The 18,921-nt window shown below is 56.3% G+C and overlaps 1 protein-coding gene across 1 annotated transcript in view; it reads left to right on the top strand.

The window, feature by feature from the left end:
• The first annotated feature begins 480 nt into the window (after nt 1–480).
• Nucleotides 481–18,921, top strand: part of PARP1 (poly(ADP-ribose) polymerase 1) — a 34,777-nt gene continuing 16,336 nt past the window's right edge. Inside the window, exons 1-8 of the mRNA XM_079763530.1 lie at nt 481–789; nt 6,101–6,266; nt 8,369–8,484; nt 9,861–10,075; nt 10,712–10,811; nt 12,291–12,407; nt 13,111–13,287; nt 18,350–18,497. Coding sequence (XP_079619656.1) covers nt 670–789; nt 6,101–6,266; nt 8,369–8,484; nt 9,861–10,075; nt 10,712–10,811; nt 12,291–12,407; nt 13,111–13,287; nt 18,350–18,497 — 1,159 coding nt within the window. The 5' untranslated portion in view covers nt 481–669. The remainder of the gene's footprint in view (nt 790–6,100; nt 6,267–8,368; nt 8,485–9,860; nt 10,076–10,711; nt 10,812–12,290; nt 12,408–13,110; nt 13,288–18,349; nt 18,498–18,921) is intronic.

Below are 18,921 nucleotides of genomic sequence, written 5' to 3'. Positions count from 1 at the left end.
TACTCCTGGGGGTTGTACTCATGCATTTAAAGTCCATCATGAAGGCGATGCTGGACTTCAGTTAGTGTGCGTCCCCACGGTTTGCAGACCGCAGTTAGCGCCCCGCCGAGGGCCAGCCGGGTGGACCTGCCCTTGGCAGATCAACCACGTTCCCGAGCCGGGCCAGCGCCCTCCAGCCGGGCCGCCCTCGGGGGAGAGAGGACACGCGTGTCCCGGGGGATGGAGGTAGGATTAATCGGGAGAGCGTGCACGCCTTCCAGCGGGCAAAACGGCTCCAGGGGTGGAGCCGCTCCTCCCAGAGCTCCCGGCGCCCCGCAAAACCTAAGCTCAGCCCGCAGCGCCGCCGCCCGCCCGGCTCGCGCCGCCGCAGGCGCCCGGGAGCTCCGCCCTCCGCGGCCGGCAGGGGGCGCGCGCGCCGAGGCCCCGCCCCTAGGACGCGTGCGCGGGGGCGTGCCCGCCGCCAGGCATCAGCAATCGATCCGCGAGCGGCGGGCGGTCGGCGCGACGTGCTGGGCGACGGTTCCGGGCGCTCGCGCTCCAGAGCGGAGCGGACTGACGGCCGGACGCACGCACGCGAGGGGCGGCGAGGCGGCGGGCGGCGGCTGTGTGTCCTCAGGCGGCGGCGGCGGCGGCGGCGGGCTCCGGGGCCGGCAGCGGCACGAGGGGAGGATGGCGGAGTCCTCGGACAAGCTCTACCGGGTCGAGTACGCCAAGAGCGGGCGCGCCTCCTGCAAGAAGTGCAGCGAGAGCATCCCCAAGGACTCGCTCCGCATGGCCATCATGGTGCAGGTGCGGGGAGGCCGCTTTGTGCGCGGCGGCTTCCGCGGCCGGGGCGGCGGGCTCGGCGGAGGGGCGGCCGGGCCTGGGCGCCGCGCGGGGCCGGGGGCGCCGCTGCTCGCGGCCGGCGCGGAGCCCGTCGGGGGCGCCCGCCGCCCGGCCGTGATCTTGCAGGAAAAGCCCGGGAAGTAGCCTGGAACCGGGTGCCTTTTTGCTTCGTAAAAAAAAGGAGGAACCGCCTCTGTCCCCATTCGCCCCGGGGGCGGGGGCGGGGCGGGGCGGGGCGTGTGCGGGTCTTGCGAGGCGGGTCCGACTCGGAGCGACCCGGTTCTGGCGGGTTTTTGTCCTACTTCTGTGGCGGCGACTGGCACGAGGATTTCTAAAGCTATTTTTGGCTGTCATTTCAACACCCGCGTGTTTTTTTTAATTATGCAAAGCTGTGCACGTTGGTGTCATTTCTGTACCGTGCGTTCACTTGGGCCTGATTTTTTTTTTTTGTTTTTACTGTAAAATGACATTTCCCCAAACTTTCCAGGTTCCTAGTGGCGTTCCCTTGATGCCGTGTGCAGCTGTCCGGTTTGAGTAAGAATGGCCTCGGGGTTCCTCCTGGGGACTTCTGGACAGATGGGGGATCCCCCTGCCCGGGTTCCCTCGGGCTTCAGGGGCGCCCATGGGGTTGGAGGGCTCCGAGGTGGTGTCTGCAGGCCCTGCCCGGGGTTCCCGCCGCCTCCCGCTTCCATTTTGCTCCTGTGGTCTTGGTTCTCGCCCGCCCTGTCTCCCCACCTCCATCAAGCTGCCTGGAGCCCCGGCACGCGGTGCTCAGGGTCCAGGGAACTGGATTTTCCCTCCCCGCGTGAGGCCTGGTGTGTGAGGAGTGACCGCAGAGCCCTCGCTGGGACTTCTGTGCTGGGGGTTGGGGGGTGGGTGTGAGTGGTTGGTTATCTCATCTCAGGACCGGGGTGCCCTGGGGGCTGCCCTAGCTGGTCCCTGACACCCAATCACTCAACACTGGCCGAGCACCCGGTAGGTTCGAGGCCCTGCGCTGGGTCCCAGGGGCACCAGGAGCTTCAGTGTGGTTACAAGGAAGGTGATGGGGCGCAGCGTCCGGGGGTGGGCACCCTTGATGGCGCTGTGCCCCGGGCATGTGTGCCCAGGCGGAGCGTGGTCAGGGGTCCTGTTCCCAGAGGTGGGGGCAGCTGAGGGTGGAGCAGCAGATCTGCCATCTGAGGAGCGCACCCCCCAACACGCAGCTGAGCTTTACTTTTTTTTTATTTTTATTTTTTAAATATATTTTTATTGATTTCAGAGAGAAAGGGAGAGGGAGAGAGAGAGAGAAACATCAATGATGAGAGAGAACCGTTGATCGGCTGACTCCTGCATGCCTCCCACTGCATGCCCCCCAAAGGGGACCAAGCCGGCAACCAGGACGTGTGCCCTGACTGGGAATCGAACCCATGACACCCTGGTTCACAGGTCAAGGCTCAACCACCAAGCCACACCAGCCTGGCGCAGCTGAACTTTATACCCTGAATGCACGGCGGCTGATCCTGAGAATTCTCTTCCGACGCTGGGGCTCCTGAGGGGCAGAGGTCTGAGTTTGGAGAGAACAGATTTGCATTTCCTCCACCAGCCTCTAGAGCAGGCGTCCTCAAACTACGGCCCGCGGGCCACATGCGGGTTGTTTTTGCCGTTTTGTTTTTTTACTTCAAAATAAGATATGTGCAGTGTGCATAGGAATTTGTTCATAGTTTTTTTTAAACTATAGTCCTGCCCTCCAACGGTCTGAGGGACAGTGAACTGGCCCCCTGTTTAAAAGTTTGAGGACCCCTGCTCTAGATGGAGGTTTCACTTCCTCCATTGAGGAGCGCGGCCACCGAGGCGTGTCAGCAGCGCCGGTGGTTCTGTCACCGCTGGTAATGCCAGATATTTTCACTCCACCTCCGGCGGGCATTTCTCTGAGCACTTACGCTCATCACTGCCTCAAGATAAGCGTAGTCATGTGCGTGGCGGCTAGTTCTTGTTACTTGAGGCCTTAAAGCCCACGGGTTACTGTAGTCCATAAGCTTTTCCAACGTCTTGGTAACTGTTTCTGTGCATTGGGTCCCACGTGTGAATCTGTCTTGTGTGCTGCGTTTGTAAGTGTTGTTCTGAGAAGGGACACAAGCTTCACCAGGCAGCGAGAGAGGACCCTGCCCGGTGGGTACAGACCGGAAGCCCGCGGCTCTGCCCCGGAGGATGGCTCCCTGGGAACCTGATTGTGAAGGACGCTCTTTGTTATTAAAAGTCAGTGTGGTCATTCCTAATTGTGATGAGGGAGCAGAGTTTTAATTCCGAATGTCTAGTTGGTCGTCTTGGCCGGCTGGGGGAGGGAGGGGGCAGGGAGAAAGAAGCCATTCTTCTGGCCCTGGTGCTTAAACGCCCTCTTTAGCATTTGTATGGGAGGCTGTCCTGGGAGTATCACATACCTGATACCCAGCGGTGCCCCAGGCAGCGGGGAGGGGAGGGCGGGAGGAGGCTTTGTTATCTGTCCTGGGAGGGTCAGGGCCCATGTCTCCCTGGCTCTCTGGAGTGGGCGGGCCGTGGCGTGGCCGGAGGACCCTGGTGTGGGGTAGGTGCTCAGTGCACAGAGAGAGCGAGGCGGCTGCCCAGTGATAGCCGCCGTCCAGCGACCTTGGTTTGGCTCCTTCCCACCATGTCATCCTCCGTCCTGAGGTCCGGGTGCAGCTTCCCTTTAGTCAAAGGTTCTTCCTCTGGACGGAGACGGCCCGGTCACCCGCAGGGGCCACGGCACCCAGACCAAGGTCTAGGACAGGGAGGCCTGGCCGAGCCTGGAAGGTGGGGCGCAGTCACGTTCCACGTGGGGCAAAGCCACTGCGCCACGGGCCCTCCCCTGCGTGAACGTCACAGAGGAGGGTGGGCAAGGTGCCACGCTGGAGGGGCCGGTGGAGGTCACTGCGGGTGAGGCCACTGCGGGTGGGTACGGGGGCCACGGCGGGTGGGTACGGGGGCCACTGCGGGTGGGTACGGGGGCCACTGCGGGTGGGTACGGGGGCCACGGCGGGTGGGTACGGGGGCCACGGCGGGTGGGTGCGGGGGCCACGGCGGGTGGGTGCGGGGGCCACGGCGGGTGGGTGCGGGGGCCACGGCGGGAGTGTACGAGGTGCCCTGATGCTTGGTGAAAGTTTGAGAGCCAGAACGCATGTCTCCTCTGGGGTGCCATTTGTTGTCTGGTTTAGGGGAACTCTTCCCCAGCAGGGACCCCCTCCTTCCTTCCTTCCTCCTTCTCTCCGCACTCCCAGGGCAGTGCGTCCCGCAGACACGAGCGCCCACAGGAGCAGCCTTGGCCATTGGCGGCCGGCCGGACGTGGTGCCTTTCAGGGCGCTTCCAGCCCGCCCCGGGGGATGACCAGCGTGGGCAGCACAGGCGTTGATCAGCCCTCACCCACGGGGACCATTATTGTTGGTTTTTCGTTGATCCTCACCCGAGGATATCTTTCCCATCGATTATTGTAGAGAGAATGGAAGGGAGGGAGGGAGAGAGGGAGAGAGAAACATCAATGTGAGAGACACATCAGTTGATTGCCTCCACACATACTAGCTGGGGCTGGGGATCGAACCTGCGACCCTTCAGTGCGCAGGCCCATGCTCTAACCACTGAGAACACTGGTCAGAGCCAAATGGATCATCCTTAGGTGTGGGAAGGGTCCTCTGGGAACCCCCGAAAGTGCCGGTCGGACCGGGCGAGTTCTGGGCTGAGGAAACAGCCGACGTTGCTGTAAACCAGACTGCGCCATGTGAGGAGTCCTTGAGGTCCAGCCTCGGCCTCCGTTTTACTCCATTAGATCTAGAGAGGCCGCTCCTTCTACTCCATTAGATCTGGAAAGGCCGCTCGTAGTGGGCGAGGGCTCGTTGGGAGACCCTGCCACTGCTCTTCACAGTGTTTCCCTGTCCCCGCAGCTCCATCCTGAAAGTTCGGTGTGGCGTTTACTTTTAAAGCTCTGCACCTTTTCATTTCTTCTGCCGGACATTTGGCTTTACGTTCGTGTAACAGCAGGTGCTGAGGTCTCCTGGCTCTAGTCGGAACCGCGGAGTGTCTTTAAGTAGCTCTTCCTACCCAGCATCGAAATGGAAAGAACCGCGGTGTCGGAGCTGCCTTTATGGGGACCCCCTCCCCCGGGTCTCAGTGGGGGTGCTTGTTTGTACCCAGACGCAGTGGGGTGTGCCAGGGGCCAAGTAAATGCCAGTGTTTGTCACTGCTGGTCACTGTCGCCCGCTCTGAGGCCATGGGAGTGCCTGGCACTGTGACGCTGATGGTACCAACCTGATGGTGAGGCTTCCCAGGAAGGACAGCCTGCCGTGAGGTGAACCCCCTTTCCCGCGTGGCCCCACTTCCCAGTTCCCGGAGGTGGTGAGCAAGCTGGTGGCCTAGCCCGGGAGTTCTGTTGTCTGCCCTGGCTGGCCTCTGCTTCCCTGATCCGTGTCCGTGTGTCCTCCCGTTGTCCGTTACCACCCCACCCCCACCCCCCGTGGAAGTTAATTCGTTCCACTCACATCTCTGGCTGCCACGAGCCTGCCCCTTCGCTGACGTTCTCTCTGCCTTGCTCTTTGCCTGGGACTGGCTCCTTGTCATTCTAACTGCAGAGGCTCTTCCAGGGCCCTTTGGGGCGCACAGGCCCCCCGAGTCCGGCCTGACTCCTGGGCAGACCCTGCAGGGTCAGGACACGGGACAGGCGTCTTGTGTGCGTTTACTGTGCTCAGAGGTAACGCGTGTCACTGGAACACAGTGGCGTGTGGTTGCAAAGGTACATGGCACAGTCCTGTCCAAAATGCCGCCGTTCCCACAGGGTCCCCTGTCCTGAGCGCGGGCCCAGCAGGCAGCTCTCAGCTGTGGGGGGAGAGCCTGGAGAGACATGGAGAAAGTGCTGCTGCTGTTTCTCACGCGTCTGCAGCTTCCCCGGGCCGTGTGGGGACAGGGCAAGGCTGCCTGGGTTCACTGATAAGAAAGCAAGGGCTGCCAAAACCGGTTTGGCTCAGTGGATAGAGCGTCAGCCTGCGGACTAAAGGTCCCAGGTTGGATTCCGGTCAAGGGCATGTGCCTTGGTTTCGGGCACATCCCCAGTGGGGGGCGTGCAGGAGGCAGCTGATCGATGTTTCTCTCTCATCGATGTTTCTAACTCTCTCCTCCCTTCCTCTCTGTGAAAAATCAATAAAAATAAGAAAAGAAAGCAAGGGCTGGTAGGTTCCGTTGCTGAGGGTTGGGCTTGAGGCTGCGTTGGAGGTCAGCTAACTGTCCCATCACCTCCCTCTGTGCTCCTCCTTCCAGTCGCCCATGTTCGATGGCAAAGTCCCCCACTGGTACCACTTCTCCTGCTTCTGGAAGGTCGGCCACTCCATCTGGCAGCCGGACGTCGAGGTGGACGGGTTCTCGGAGCTCCGGTGGGACGACCAGCAGAAAGTGAAGAAGACGGCCGAGGCTGGCGGCGTGGCAGGTCCGAACACACCCACATGGGGGGGAGGGGGTTGGGGGGCCGCGGCCGTGACTCCCAACCCCAGAGCTTCCAGGGGACCTTTCCCGAGAGCACAGGAACGTTCTCAGGCTCCGCCCTCCGATGCCCACGTGCCCACAGGGAACGGCCTGCTGCTCGGCTGCACCCGCAGACCGGCTCCGTCCTGCTGCAGGACATCTTCCCGGCGCTTGAAACGTGGTCTTTAAAGTTGTTTTAATAGACTTTACTTTTTAGAGCAGTTTCAGTTCATAGCAAAATTAAACAGAAAGTTAGAGAGTTCCCCTATGCCCCCTGACCCACAGAAGCCTGGCCTCCCCGTCGTCAGCGCCCTCCACTGGAGGAGCCCTTAGCTCCGACCCATGAACCAGCGTGGGCGCGTCTTCACCCAAGTCCATAGTGTGCGGTCGCGGTCACTCGTGGTGGGCGTTCTGTAGACCAGTGGACAGTGGCATGTATTTGTCATGACAGCTGAGTATTTCTCACGCCTGAAACCCTCCACGCCTCGTCTGCTCATCGTTCCTTCCCCCCCAGCCGCTGGCCAGCACTGACCTTTACACTGTCTCCGTGGTTCTGCCGTGTTCCGGAGGTCACACATTGGACTCACGCAGGAGCCTTTCCAGATTGGCTCATTCACATCCACATGCATTGAAGGTTCCTGCAGGCCTCTTCCGGGTTGTTTTTAACCCTCACCTGAGCGTGTGCTGAGGGAGAGGAAGAGAGACATCAGAGTGAGAGAGAAACGGTGCCTTCCGTGTGTGCCTCCGCGGGGGCCACAACCCGGGTGTGCGCCCTGGCCCGGAATCGAACCGGCAGCCTTTGGGTGCCCAGGACAACGCGCACCTAACGGAGTCACTGGCCGGTCTCTCCTCGTGGTTTGATAGCTCGTTTCTTTCTTTTTTTTAGTTCATTTCTGTTCAATGCTGAATAATATTCTATTGTCTAGATGTAATACTTCATTCGTACTGGTAACTAGTTTAGTTATACTGAAGGACATCTTCGTTGCTTCCAAGTTTGGGCAGTTATTAACAAGTATAAACATGTAGTTTTTTTAGTGTTGGTTTTTGAATTTTTATGAGTTTGCACCCTCATATGTAGGTTTTTATGTGGACCTAAGTTTTTCGACTCATTTGGGTAAATAACCAAGTAAGGTGATGGCTAGGTTGTATGTTTAGTTTTGTATGAAGCTGCCAATCTCTCAGAGGGCCGGAGCGTTTTTTGAATTTCCATCAGCAATGCATGAGTATTTCTGTTGCTCCACATCTCTGCCAGCATTTGGTGTTGTCGGCGTTTTGTATTTTGACCGTTCGAATAGGTGTGTAGTGGTGTCTTGTTCTAATTTGTAGTAAGAAGGCTGTTAAGATATTTTCCCCATTTTTAAATGTTTGTTTTGAGTTTTAAGAGCTCTTTGCATATTTTAAATAACTGTACTTGAAAATGCATTTTCCCAGTCTGTAGCTTGTCTTTCTCATTCTCTTGACAATGTCTTCACAGAGCAGACATTTTCAATGTTAGTGAAATTTATCACTTAACTAGAATCTCAAATACAATGTCCAATAAGTGGTGAGAGGAGACAGCTTTGTCTCATTCCTGATCATAGGAAAAACACTCAGCCTCGGAGCTTATTTTTATATCAGAAAAGAACCTGGCTTTTGTCCCAGATGCTTGGCTGTTTATCCCCAAGACTCTTCTGAATGATTCAGCCTTTTCCCACTAATGAGAAATGCCCCCCTACCATATGCTACCTTACATAGACTGTGTCTGTACCAAGATACTCCCTTTAGTTCAGCATCTGACTTTCACCAGTATAAGTGCTTTCCACAGTGAGGGGGTGCCAGAGGAAATGGAGAGGTGGAGGTGAGACAGCCACCAGCGGACATTGAGCTGTTTTCAGCAGCCTGTCCGGGGAAGGTTTGGTTTTGTTGCCAGAAGAGAAGTGTGTTCAGCACCCACAGCGGTTAGAAATGGCACGGAGGAAACGGACCAACCGCAGCCACCCAGAACAAGTGTCCTGGGGAGAACCCCAGGGGCGTGCGGGGCGGCCGGGACACGCTGTGAGTTGAGCATTGCTGTGTCTGATTCTCCAGGCAAAGGCCAAGGCGGAGCTGGCAGTAAGACGGAGAAGACCCTGGGCGACTTTGCGGCCGAGTATGCCAAGTCCAACAGGAGCACCTGCAAGGGCTGCCTGGAGAAGATAGACAAGGTGAGGATTGGGGCTCAGGCACCGGACTCGGGGTTTCTTCCACTGGGTGTCCCTAACTTCATTAACCACCCTTTCCTGCCTGTTGTCCCTGAAGAAGGACAGCCGACTGGGAACGCCACCTGGACGATTGTGGAAGCACAGGGGTGCAAGGACGGGCTGTGCTCTGCCTGTCACCCTCCCTGATCTGATGCAGATACTCCATTTGATTACTGTGCTAGGAATTTGGAGATGGGCAGTGGGATTTAGAAAGGAAAATCATGACATTATTAAAAGATCTCCAGCTACCTTTAATCACTACAAAATGGGGCAAAAGTTTAGGTTCTGAGGGGAATGTCAGAAGGCATGTGCTATTGAGGGATGCTTGCCCTGAAATCGAGTTCTGCGTAGTGTCAGCACCCTCATGCTGCGTTGCCTGAGTCTGGAGCTCACAGTCATGGAACTCTCCTAGGAATGTCAGGCCTGGAATTGTGAAGCTGGGCAGGATGGAAGGACTGGGTTCAACAGATGGAAGAAAGGGGGGCGGCGGGGCGGGGGGGGGCAGAAAGGCCCTGCTGGGACTGGAGGCCTGCCTCAGGCTCTGGGCCTGGAGTGTAGCATCCCAGGTGCAGTTCAGGTCCTCAGCTCTGCCCAGGAACCTCCAGTTGGGGTGCGGTGAAGAAGGAAGCTTCATTCAGTGCAGATAGCTTCAATGGTGGTGACAGAGCACAGCTGTGAAACACACTGGAGAAATGCAGTCCCATCTTCGGGGTCTCCTAGCCAGAGGGGAGCTGGCTTATGTGGACAGAAATCCCCGCCATCCTCATGCAAATAAGGACTCCAGATTCTCTGATTGGTCCAGAAGGCACTGTCCTGATGGGTCAAAATGGAGCCACTCTGATTGGTCAGCGCTGTGCAGCTCGGGACGGGGAAAGCCTCAGTCCTGGTGGTTGAACTAAGACTCCAGGAACTCGGTTATCAGGGCCGACTCCGGTGGCAGGGACGCAGTGCAGGCCTCTCCTGCAGGGCAGTTGGCGCGAGAGGCCTTCTGTAGACACCCTGCTGGGGTCTGTTTAGTTTTGTTTTCATTGGAGCCTCGCTAGCCACCGGAAGCCCTTCTTAGCAGGTGTCTTAAGGTTCAGTTACCACTTCCTTGACTTGCCCAGGCACATACATAACTAGTGGAAGTTGAGTCCATTGAAAATGGGGTGCAGGGGCTTGAGGGTAACACACGCTCACTGGTGGCATAAAAGTGCCAAAACCTCCCCGCAGTCCTCACGTCGCCCTTGAGGTGGGCCTGAGGCCCTCACTGGCTGAGCACGGGCTGGCTTGGTCACCCCCGGCCCTGATGTCTCCCATCCTTCCTTGTCTCTCAGTACCACGTGTGGTTTTTCCTGTAGGGCCAGGTGCGCCTGTCCAAGAAGATGCTGGACCCGGAGAAGCCCCAGCTGGGCATGATTGACCGCTGGTACCACCCAGAATGCTTTGTTGAGAACAGGGAGGAGCTGGGTTTCCGGCCCGAATACAGTGCGAGCCAGCTCAAGGGCTTCAGCCTGCTTGCTCCGGAGGATAAGGAAGCCCTGGAGAAGCAGCTCCCGGGAGTCAAGAGCGAAGTGTGGGTGGAGGGCCAGCGGGAGGGTTAGGGGGGTTCAATGAGGGGCGTGGTGGAGGCCCAGAGATCCCACAGATTCCATACCAGTCCTGTGTCCCCTTGCTAACTCTGAGAAAGCCAGGGTGCAGACAGGGATGGCGACAGCTCAGGCGGCCTCTTCCCCGCTGTGGTGGTGGAGGGCGGCAGGGAAGGGCTGTAGGCTGCTCCTGGTGTCTGACCTTGTGGGCCCTGCATGACCCACTTTCCTGGCCTCATGGCCGCCTCCTGTGGACGTTCCTTTGTGTCTGGGTGTCTCTGAGAAATGGTGCTGGGAGGATCATCACGGGTGTTTCATGAGTTGGGAGGGGAGCAGTTCGCTGGCTGAAGATTTAGAAGGACCTGGGTTTCATATGGTGCGACCATTGGGATGGGAGGACCCACCAGTGACTTCTGTACTGGGTTGTCCCAAGGCTCTGGAGCAACCCCAAATCGCTCCTTGGCAACAGTATGTTCTGAAGGGGATGGCGTCTGCGCAAACTCCCTGAGAGACGGCCAGCGGGGCCTGCAGAGAGTTGAAATAATAAGAGACGTGGCGCCCACGTCGTTGCATGTCCGAGTTTTCGTGGCTCTGGTTCTCTTTATGTGCTGTGTCTCTTTCAGAAAGAGGAAAGGCGACGAGGTAGATGGACTAGACCAAGTGCCCAAGAAGAAACCGAAGAAAGAGAAAGACAAGGATGCCAAGCTTGAAAAGGCTCTCAAGGTGAGTGCTGAGCTGTGTCCTTCGCCATTCTGCCTCAGTTCTTCCCTCGTTCTGGGAAGAAGGCTCAAGGAGGTGTGTGTCCCACTTACCAAGACCTGTAGGAATTCCCACGTTGATGGCTGCTGTTAAAAAGCATGGTTTCCCCCACGTGGCTTTCTTCCTTCCCCCCAAAGAAACGGTTCTTATTTGAAAGAGAACTCCCTTTGGGCTCCAGGTGCCAGACCAGCACCCAGGCTCAGGCAGGAGCTGAGAGTCAGGCCCCCGCACCAGCCTCACTGAGCTGGTAGGTTCCTGCTTCAGCCACACCGTACATCACTGCTTCCTGGACCTGTAGGGTCGCTGGTGAGCACGCAAACTGAAGAGGAATTTTAGAAATGCCCAATGTTCTTACCTTAGTCCAGGGGTGGGAACCTCGGGCCTGGGGCCATATAAAGCCCATGAAATCATGGTCTGGCGCTGGCTAGATGGTAGGGGTGTGAGTTAATGCAATGTTTGACCAAATATAGAAGGCTAATTTTTAAGTTGATAATTTTATATGGCCCACAAATGATGTTATAAATAGCCAAGTGGCCCTGGGCAGAAAGAAGGTTCCACACCCCTGCCTTAGACAAGTGCCTTGAAGAGATAAAGTTGTTACTGCTGTTGGTTGGTTTTTGTTTTTAATGACGCTCTTGTTTAAAAGAAAAAGGAATAGAAGTCAACATAGTGAAAAGAAGGACTCCCATTAAATCAGTAGTCATTGGCCAGAGATTCATCGCTGTTGATTACACGTGCACTGAAGCAAAGTACAAATTGTTAATCAGAAAATGCTAGCTGTTTGGGGATGTGGGGGAGAATATGCCGTCTCTCTTAGGAACTTGTTTCCATGAGGCACCTGCTTGGCTGGCTTACACAAGTATTCGGTTTTTACTGGTGGTGTGAAAATTAGAAGCGATTTCTGATCTTGTTCCAGTTGTTTGATAAGAAGGACAATCTGGTGTGGTTGCCCTCTGTAAAAAACGTTTGTTGTGGTCCACATCTGGCTGCAGTAGAGTCGTGCTATTTTGCACTGAGGAGATAGGTGTGGGACACCCCCTCCCCATGCACTCTCAGATTGGGGAGAGCAGCCACGCCCACCTCCCTAGTACCGGATGTGGGGCTGATGACCCCCGGAGCTTCCAGGCTCCTTCCTGAGTCTCCGGGCATTTGTTTCTGAGTGGTTGATTCCAGGGACCCTGGTTCCTGGACAGCAGCCTTCCCCACGTCCCTCCAGGGTCTCCCCACCTTCCACCCTGGTGTTGAGCGGCTGCGCTCTGGGCTTACCTTGGCATCCACAGGAGTGGGGCTGGGCGCACACTTCCCTGTTGATGAGGCTGACGTTGGAGAGCAGCTCAGTTAAGGATGAGGTTGGAGACGAGCAAGGCCAATGGGATCTCCCCTGGTGGTGGGTTTCTCTCTCTGAAAAGAGCTGGTCGCTCAGCGGCTGGGTCTTGTCCACAGGCCCAGAACGACCTGATCTGGAACACCAAGGATGAGCTCAAGAAAGCGTGCTCGACGAATGACCTGAAAGAGCTGCTCATCTTCAACAAGCAGCAAGTGCCCTCCGGGGAGTCGGCGGTGAGCTGCCTTTGTTACGGGAGCCGTGGGAGGCGGCCAGGCGCTGTGGAGGGACTGTCCTCTGGGAGGTGGGAGGCCCTCGGCTGAGCACCTGCCGGCTTTCATTGGGAGGAGTGGCAGTTCCGTGGTTGTGTTGCACGGTCAGCATCATCGAGGCCCCATTCCCAGGGGCAGGAAGGGGCGGGCTCTCCCAGGCCCTTCCAGCACCTTCCCCAAGGTAGCCCTTGGCTTAAGGTTTTGGTGAGGACTGAAGGGGCCTTCTATTGTCCTTGTATATTCACACCACACGGGCCTGAGGAGCTCTCTGCTGCCTCTGCCCACGCTGCCCCAGGGCTGTGAGGTCTGGAGGGAGGAGGACCACCTCGTGAGACCAGCTTCCCCAGCAGGCCTGTCCTGCCGGCTCTGGGGAGAGGGTGGCACTGTTCTCGTGCAGAAGCAGTGGGTGATCTGGCTCTCCCTTGACTTCTAAATCCCCGAGGGCAGTGGGAACTGCAGGAACGTGCGTGGACTTAGAAGTACAAAAATCTAAGCTCCGCCTGTCAACCAGCCGGCCAGGGGCGGGCAGTTAGCAAGCCTGGGGCGAGCCCTCTCTCCTGTGATGGTGCGTGCAGTTTGCAGATTCTTCATCCCACCTGGGTAACGGCACTGTGGCCCCTCCTTGTCTCTGTCACGCTCTGTCTCTGACACGCTTCTCCACTGGCAGATCTTGGACCGTGTGGCTGACGGCATCGTGTTCGGTGCCCTCCTCCCCTGCGAGGAGTGCTCAGGCCAGCTGGTCTTCAAGAGTGACGCCTACTACTGCACGGGGGACGTCACTGCCTGGACCAAGTGTATGGCTAAGACGCAGACGCCCAACCGGAAGGAGTGGGTGATTCCAAAGGTAAGTGGGGGCCCCTGGGGTCTGTAGACAGAAAATATGGTCCCCTCCCTCCTCGCAGCCACGACGGCAGGGCAGCATCCTTCAGGCTGCTTTACATCTGGCCCCTCCTCACAATTAGAATGTAAAGTTACTGGCTCCGTGGTTTAAACACTTCACAGACGTAGAACCAAAGCACTTCGTACTGGGGTGCAGGCTTGTCCGGTTGGAGTGAAGTCCTGTGGGCCAAGAATGTGGGTCGTTTCTGTTCCTGCTCAGCAGGAGCTTCCTCTGTGCCAGGCACTGTTCTAAGCACAGGGGACGGATGCTGAGTAAGTGGACCATTCCTGCCTTTATGTTAGGAGAGCTTTCCTTAACAATACTTCTTTGCTTTTAAGCTAAAGGGGGAGCTGGTTCCAGAGTTCAGTTATCTTCTGTTTTGATCTCTTTTATAATGCAACTACATGTTGAATTCTCAGGTGCAAAATCTCAGTTGAGGAACCTCATTTGGAATTGTGGGCAGGGTGGGGGGTTGATAGTGTCTTTGGGGACTTGTCTGCTGGAAGGACTCCACCTGTGTCCTCAAACTCAGCTTGAGCGGGCACCCAGCTGCCTGGAGCAGAGTTGGGACTGCCACTAACTAGGATTCGGGATTTGATCATCCGGTTCTCTCTCCCTGTGCGTACTTCTGAGGGGGCGAGCATTTGGAAGGGTGCCATGTAGTAAGCACTTGGTCATTGGTACTGAGTGTCCCATTGGCACTGCTAACCCAGCATCTGGAACAGAACCCCATGGTTCCGCCGGCCCTCCTGCCCGGGCTCATTCGTTTCCTGCCGCCTCTGTCCACTACCATAATTTACTCCCTCCCTCTCAGTCCTTTTTATTGAGTGGTCATTCAGCAAATCTGGCCTTGTTGCTTCCCACACCCTTAATATCTTGTAGTGATTCCTCAGTTTCTATAGAAATACTAGTATTTTCAGTTTTTCTGAATATACAGATGTAACAGGTCCTTCTGTGGTATTTATATTCCTTCTATCTTTGAGAAAATAATAAGGAAGTAAATAATGTGAACTATTTTGTGCTTTATATATCAACTAGAGGCCTGGTGCATGGATTTGTGCAGTGAAAGTAAATTAGAAGGTGGCCAGCGGGGCAGGACTCAGCAAGATTGGCCAGACACTCCCTGGAGACGGTCTCCCATGGTCCCTCCCTGGCCGGCCGCATCTGGGGCGACGCCTGGGCTTGAAGGGCATCTGTGGAGTGAGCGGGGTCCCTCGGGCAGGTGGGGTCCCTTGGACTGGCCTGTGGGGATCGGCCAAAACCGGCAGTCCGACGTCCCCTGAGGGGCCCCAGAGTTCAAGAGGGCACTCTGCAAAGCTGCTGTCGCTCTGCAGCTCCTGCGTTCAGCATCTGCCCCCTGGTGGTCATTGAGTGTCATAGCTACCAGTCGAATGGTTACTTAGATTGCACAATGTCTACACTAATCAAGAGACATGAAAATTAACCATCACTCTGCTACACCCACCGGCCAATCAGGAGCAGGTATGCAAATTAACCCAACAAAGATGGCGGCGGCCACAGAGCTGGAGCGAGCAGGAGGCTTGGGTTTCCCCAGCGATGGAGGAAGCCAAGCTTCCCACCCGCCCTGGCCGGCCCTGGCCTCCACTCAAGGCTACAAAGTTTCAATTCTAGAAGATAAATAAATCCCAGATACTTGCTTCCAGCCAACCCTGGCCTCTGCTCAAGGAGGCGCTGAAGAAAAAAAAGAGGGACTGGGAGCCATCAGCCCCTCACCCAGGCTGGCCAGGCACCCCAGCGGGGACCCCCACCCCATGGGGGCGTGGCTAGCCTGCAAACCACCACAGGCCCCTCGCCCAGGCCACCCCATACCCCAAGGGAACCCCCACCCTGATCTGGGACACCCTTCAGGGCAAACCAGCTGGCCCCCACCCATGCACCAAGCCTCTATCTATACTAATAAAAGGGTAATATGCTAATTAGACTGGGAGACCTTCCAAGAGACCTTCCGGGCATTCTTCTGGACAAAGCCATGGTGGCAGGGCTGAGGTAGAGGCAGTTAGAGGCCAAGAGGGGAGGGCAGTTGTGGGTGATCAGGCCAGGATGGGACTGCAATTGTGGGTGATCAGGCTGGTGGGGGGCGGAGCCGTTGGGGGTAAGCAGACCAGCAGAGGGGCCAGTTGGGGGTGAGCAGGCCGTCACTGGGGGGTCAGTTGTGGGTGATCAGGACAGCGGGGGTGGGGTGCAGTTTGGAGTGAGCAGGCCAGCAGCAGGGGGCATTTGGGGGCGAGCAGGCCGGCAGGCAGAGTGGTTAGGTGCAATCAGGCAGGCAGGCAGGTGAGCGGTTAGGAACCATCAGTCCCGGATTGTGAGAGGGATGTCCAACTGCCAGCCTGGTCCTTGTAAACCAGCAGTAGGACATCCTTTGAGGGGTCCCAGATTGGAGAGGGTGCAGGCCGGGTGAGGGACAGACACACACAACACACACACACACACACACACACACACACACACACACACACAAACACACCTGTGCACCAATTTCGTGCACCGGGCCTCTAGTATATACATGTGAATACATACTTTTTTCCCAATGATACGTTTATTAATATTTTTAGAGAGGGGGCGGAGAGAAACATCCATCAGTTGCCTCATATTTATACCCTGACTGGGAATCAAGCCCACAACCTTTTAATGTACTGGACAGCACTCCATCCAAGCCACCAGCCAGGACTAGCATCTACCTATATTTTTAAAGGGGTATTTTAAAAGGATATCTGCAGCCCTGGCCAGTGTGGCTCAATTGGTTGAGCATCACCCCATGCACTAAGAGGTCCCCACTTTGGGGTGCCTGGCCAGCCTGGGTGAGGGGCTGATGGCTCCCAGTCCCTCCTTTTTTTCTTCAGCGCCTCCTTGAGCAGAGGCCAGGGTTGGCTGGAAGCAAGTATCTGGGATTTATTTATCTTCTAGAATTGACTGATTCCCAGTCAGGGCACATGCCCGGGTTGCGGGCTCGATCCCTGTAGGAGGCAGGCGGGAGGCAGTCAGTCGATGTTTCTTTCTGCCTTCCTCTCTAAAATCAAAGGTGTCTGCATGTGAGGCATTTTCCCAGGTCCACAGCTTGCTTGTTGCCCACGCAAGTTCTTGGGTTTGTAGACTCCGTGCAGTACCTCTGCTGTCCCCAGGGTCTCGGCCCACGGAGTCAAGGTCAGCTCCTTAGCTTGGAAGCCCTTCATGATCTGGCTGTTGGCCTTCTGTGGCCCTTTTCTGCCACCGTCTCCTCCTCACATACACTCTCACCGCCCTGTGTGTACACAAACCTCTAGTTCTTTGTACTTCCAGCAGCAGGGAGCTGATGGCCTGCGGCTCCCAGCAGACCACGGTAGGTCCGTCGCGTGCCTTTGCTCAGCCTGTTAGAGGCTGCTGAGCGGTCACTGCTGAGGAGCCCTTCCCGCGTTCCCCGTCTCGCAGCCCCGGAGCACGCCTCTGGTTTAGAACTCGGCTCCCAGGTTAAAGCTTGCCTTGCTGGAACTTTCTCCAGGAGGGGGCGAGCAGGAGGCAGCCAGTCGATGATTCGCTGTCATCATTGATGTTTCTATCTCTCCCTCCCTTTCTCTCTGAAATCAATAAAAATATGTATATTTTTTAAAAGGCAGCTAAGTGGGGGACCCACTGTATTTGATGTTAATCCAGTGACCACTCAGCACAGCCTGTTGCAGATCACATGGGATGGAGAGAGCTGTGCTGATCCTGGGATTTGCACGGAACATTGACCACGACTGGGCTCTGCTGCGTGTTTTTCCTAAGATTTCCCTCTGCGGAATCTCCCAGTGTGAGCAGTCGGTGGGCCTTTGGTCATGGGACGGGCATGGGAACCCAGAGAGGTTGACTGGAGCGGAACAACTTGAGAAGGAGGCCTGGAGGTGGTAGTCCAGGTCATCAGTGGTTCACAGATGGCAAACTCGCTCTTTAAAGCTTTTTTACCGCATCCACAGCACACACTCTAACATAAGTGTAGGAGTGCTAGAATGAAGCTCCATATCTGTAATAATTCATACTAGGAGCCTCACGTTTTCTTAATGTTATTTTTTTAAAAAATATATTTTTGCCCTGACTGGTTTGGCTCGGTGGATAGAGCGTCGCCTTGCGGACTGAAGGGTCCCAGGTTCAATTCTGGTCAAGGGCGTGTACCTTGGTTGCGGGCACATCCCCAGTGGGGGGTGTGCAGGAGGCAGCTGATCACTGTTTCTCTCTCATCAATGTTTCTAACTCTCCCTCTCCCTTCCTCTCTGTAAAAAATCAATAAAATATATTTTAAAATATATATATTTTTTTTATTGATTTCAGAGAGGAAGGGGGAGGAGAGAAAAATAGAAACATCCACGATGAGAGAGAATCATTGATCAGTTGCTTCCTGCATGCCCCCTGTTGGGATCAAGCCCGCAACCCAGGCCTGTGCCCTTGAGTGGAATAGAACCTGGGACCCTTCAGTCTGCAGGCCGATGCTCTATCCACTGAGCCAAACCAGCCAGGGCCTTAATGTTATTCTTTATTATAAAAAGAAGAAACATTAAGGTGTGCCGTGCCAGCACGGCCAAGGGTTCGGCAAGCCTGAGGGAGGGCGGCGAAGGATGTAGAAAAGACAGAGAATAAGCGGGGTCTAGGTGGATCTTCCTGTGCCTGGCTGAGGCCACAGAGAAAAGATCCAGACAACAAGCTGATGCTTTATTTTATAGTCAGAGGTAAACAAGGTAGTGGTCACCATGGTTACAATGTTCTTGTGAGTTTCACTTGTTTTGGAAGCACTTGCTGCACCTCCCACAGCCCATTAGCTACCCAGGAAGGATCTAGGGAGCTCACAAGATCAAGCTTAATGATGTTAAGAGGGTTGTGCCCTCTAAGCTGGGACTTGTTTTCGTCTTTGCCAACAGGTCAGTCCGAGGCTTAACCCTATAGCCACTTCCCTACAAAAGAGATTTTTAATTTGGACAACAGAAATTATCTTTGCTCTATCAGGTGATTATTTCAAGGGAGAACTGGTTTCTTAACTGAAACTTAAATTCTTCAGGAATTCCGAGAAGTCCCTTACCTCAAGAAACTGAAGGTCAAAAAGCAGGACCGGATATTCCCCCCCGAGACCAGTGCCCCCGTGGCAGCAGCACCGCCGCCTCCCACAGCCTCGGCGCCCACCACCATGAACTCTTCTGCCCCACCAGGTAGCGCTCCGGGGCCGGGGGGCGTGGGGTGGGGGGGCAGGGGGGAGCTGAGGTCCTGTGCTTTGGGGGAACAGGCTGTCTTTCTCTGGTCACTGTTGCTGATCCTGTGGGGAAGCCCTGTCTTGGTCCCCCCCCACAGCAGGAGCAGGGAGGCCAGGTAGATGGCCTTACCTGGAATGGCCTGCAGGGTATCTGCCCAGCTTCTGCAGAGCGTCTCCGGGTCTCGCTCTCCTGCCTCCGGGAGCCCTGCTCCCACCAGGCGTCCAGAGCCCGCGGCGCGCCGGCCTCCTCTGCGTGCAGAGGCCTCTGTGCTGGGCAGCGTTAGTGAGAAGGCTCCGCGCCCGTCTGTTTCTCAGGAGAAAGCCCACTGCCTTTGTGTCCTCGGGGCGCGGGGGGCGGGCTGGCAGGACTTTTCCCTGCGGCA

Source organism: Cnephaeus nilssonii (assembly GCF_951640355.1).
Source record: "Cnephaeus nilssonii genome assembly, chromosome: 23".
NCBI classification, from domain to species: domain Eukaryota; kingdom Metazoa; phylum Chordata; class Mammalia; order Chiroptera; family Vespertilionidae; genus Cnephaeus; species Cnephaeus nilssonii.
This window is presented reverse-complemented; position numbering and strand designations above follow the sequence as displayed.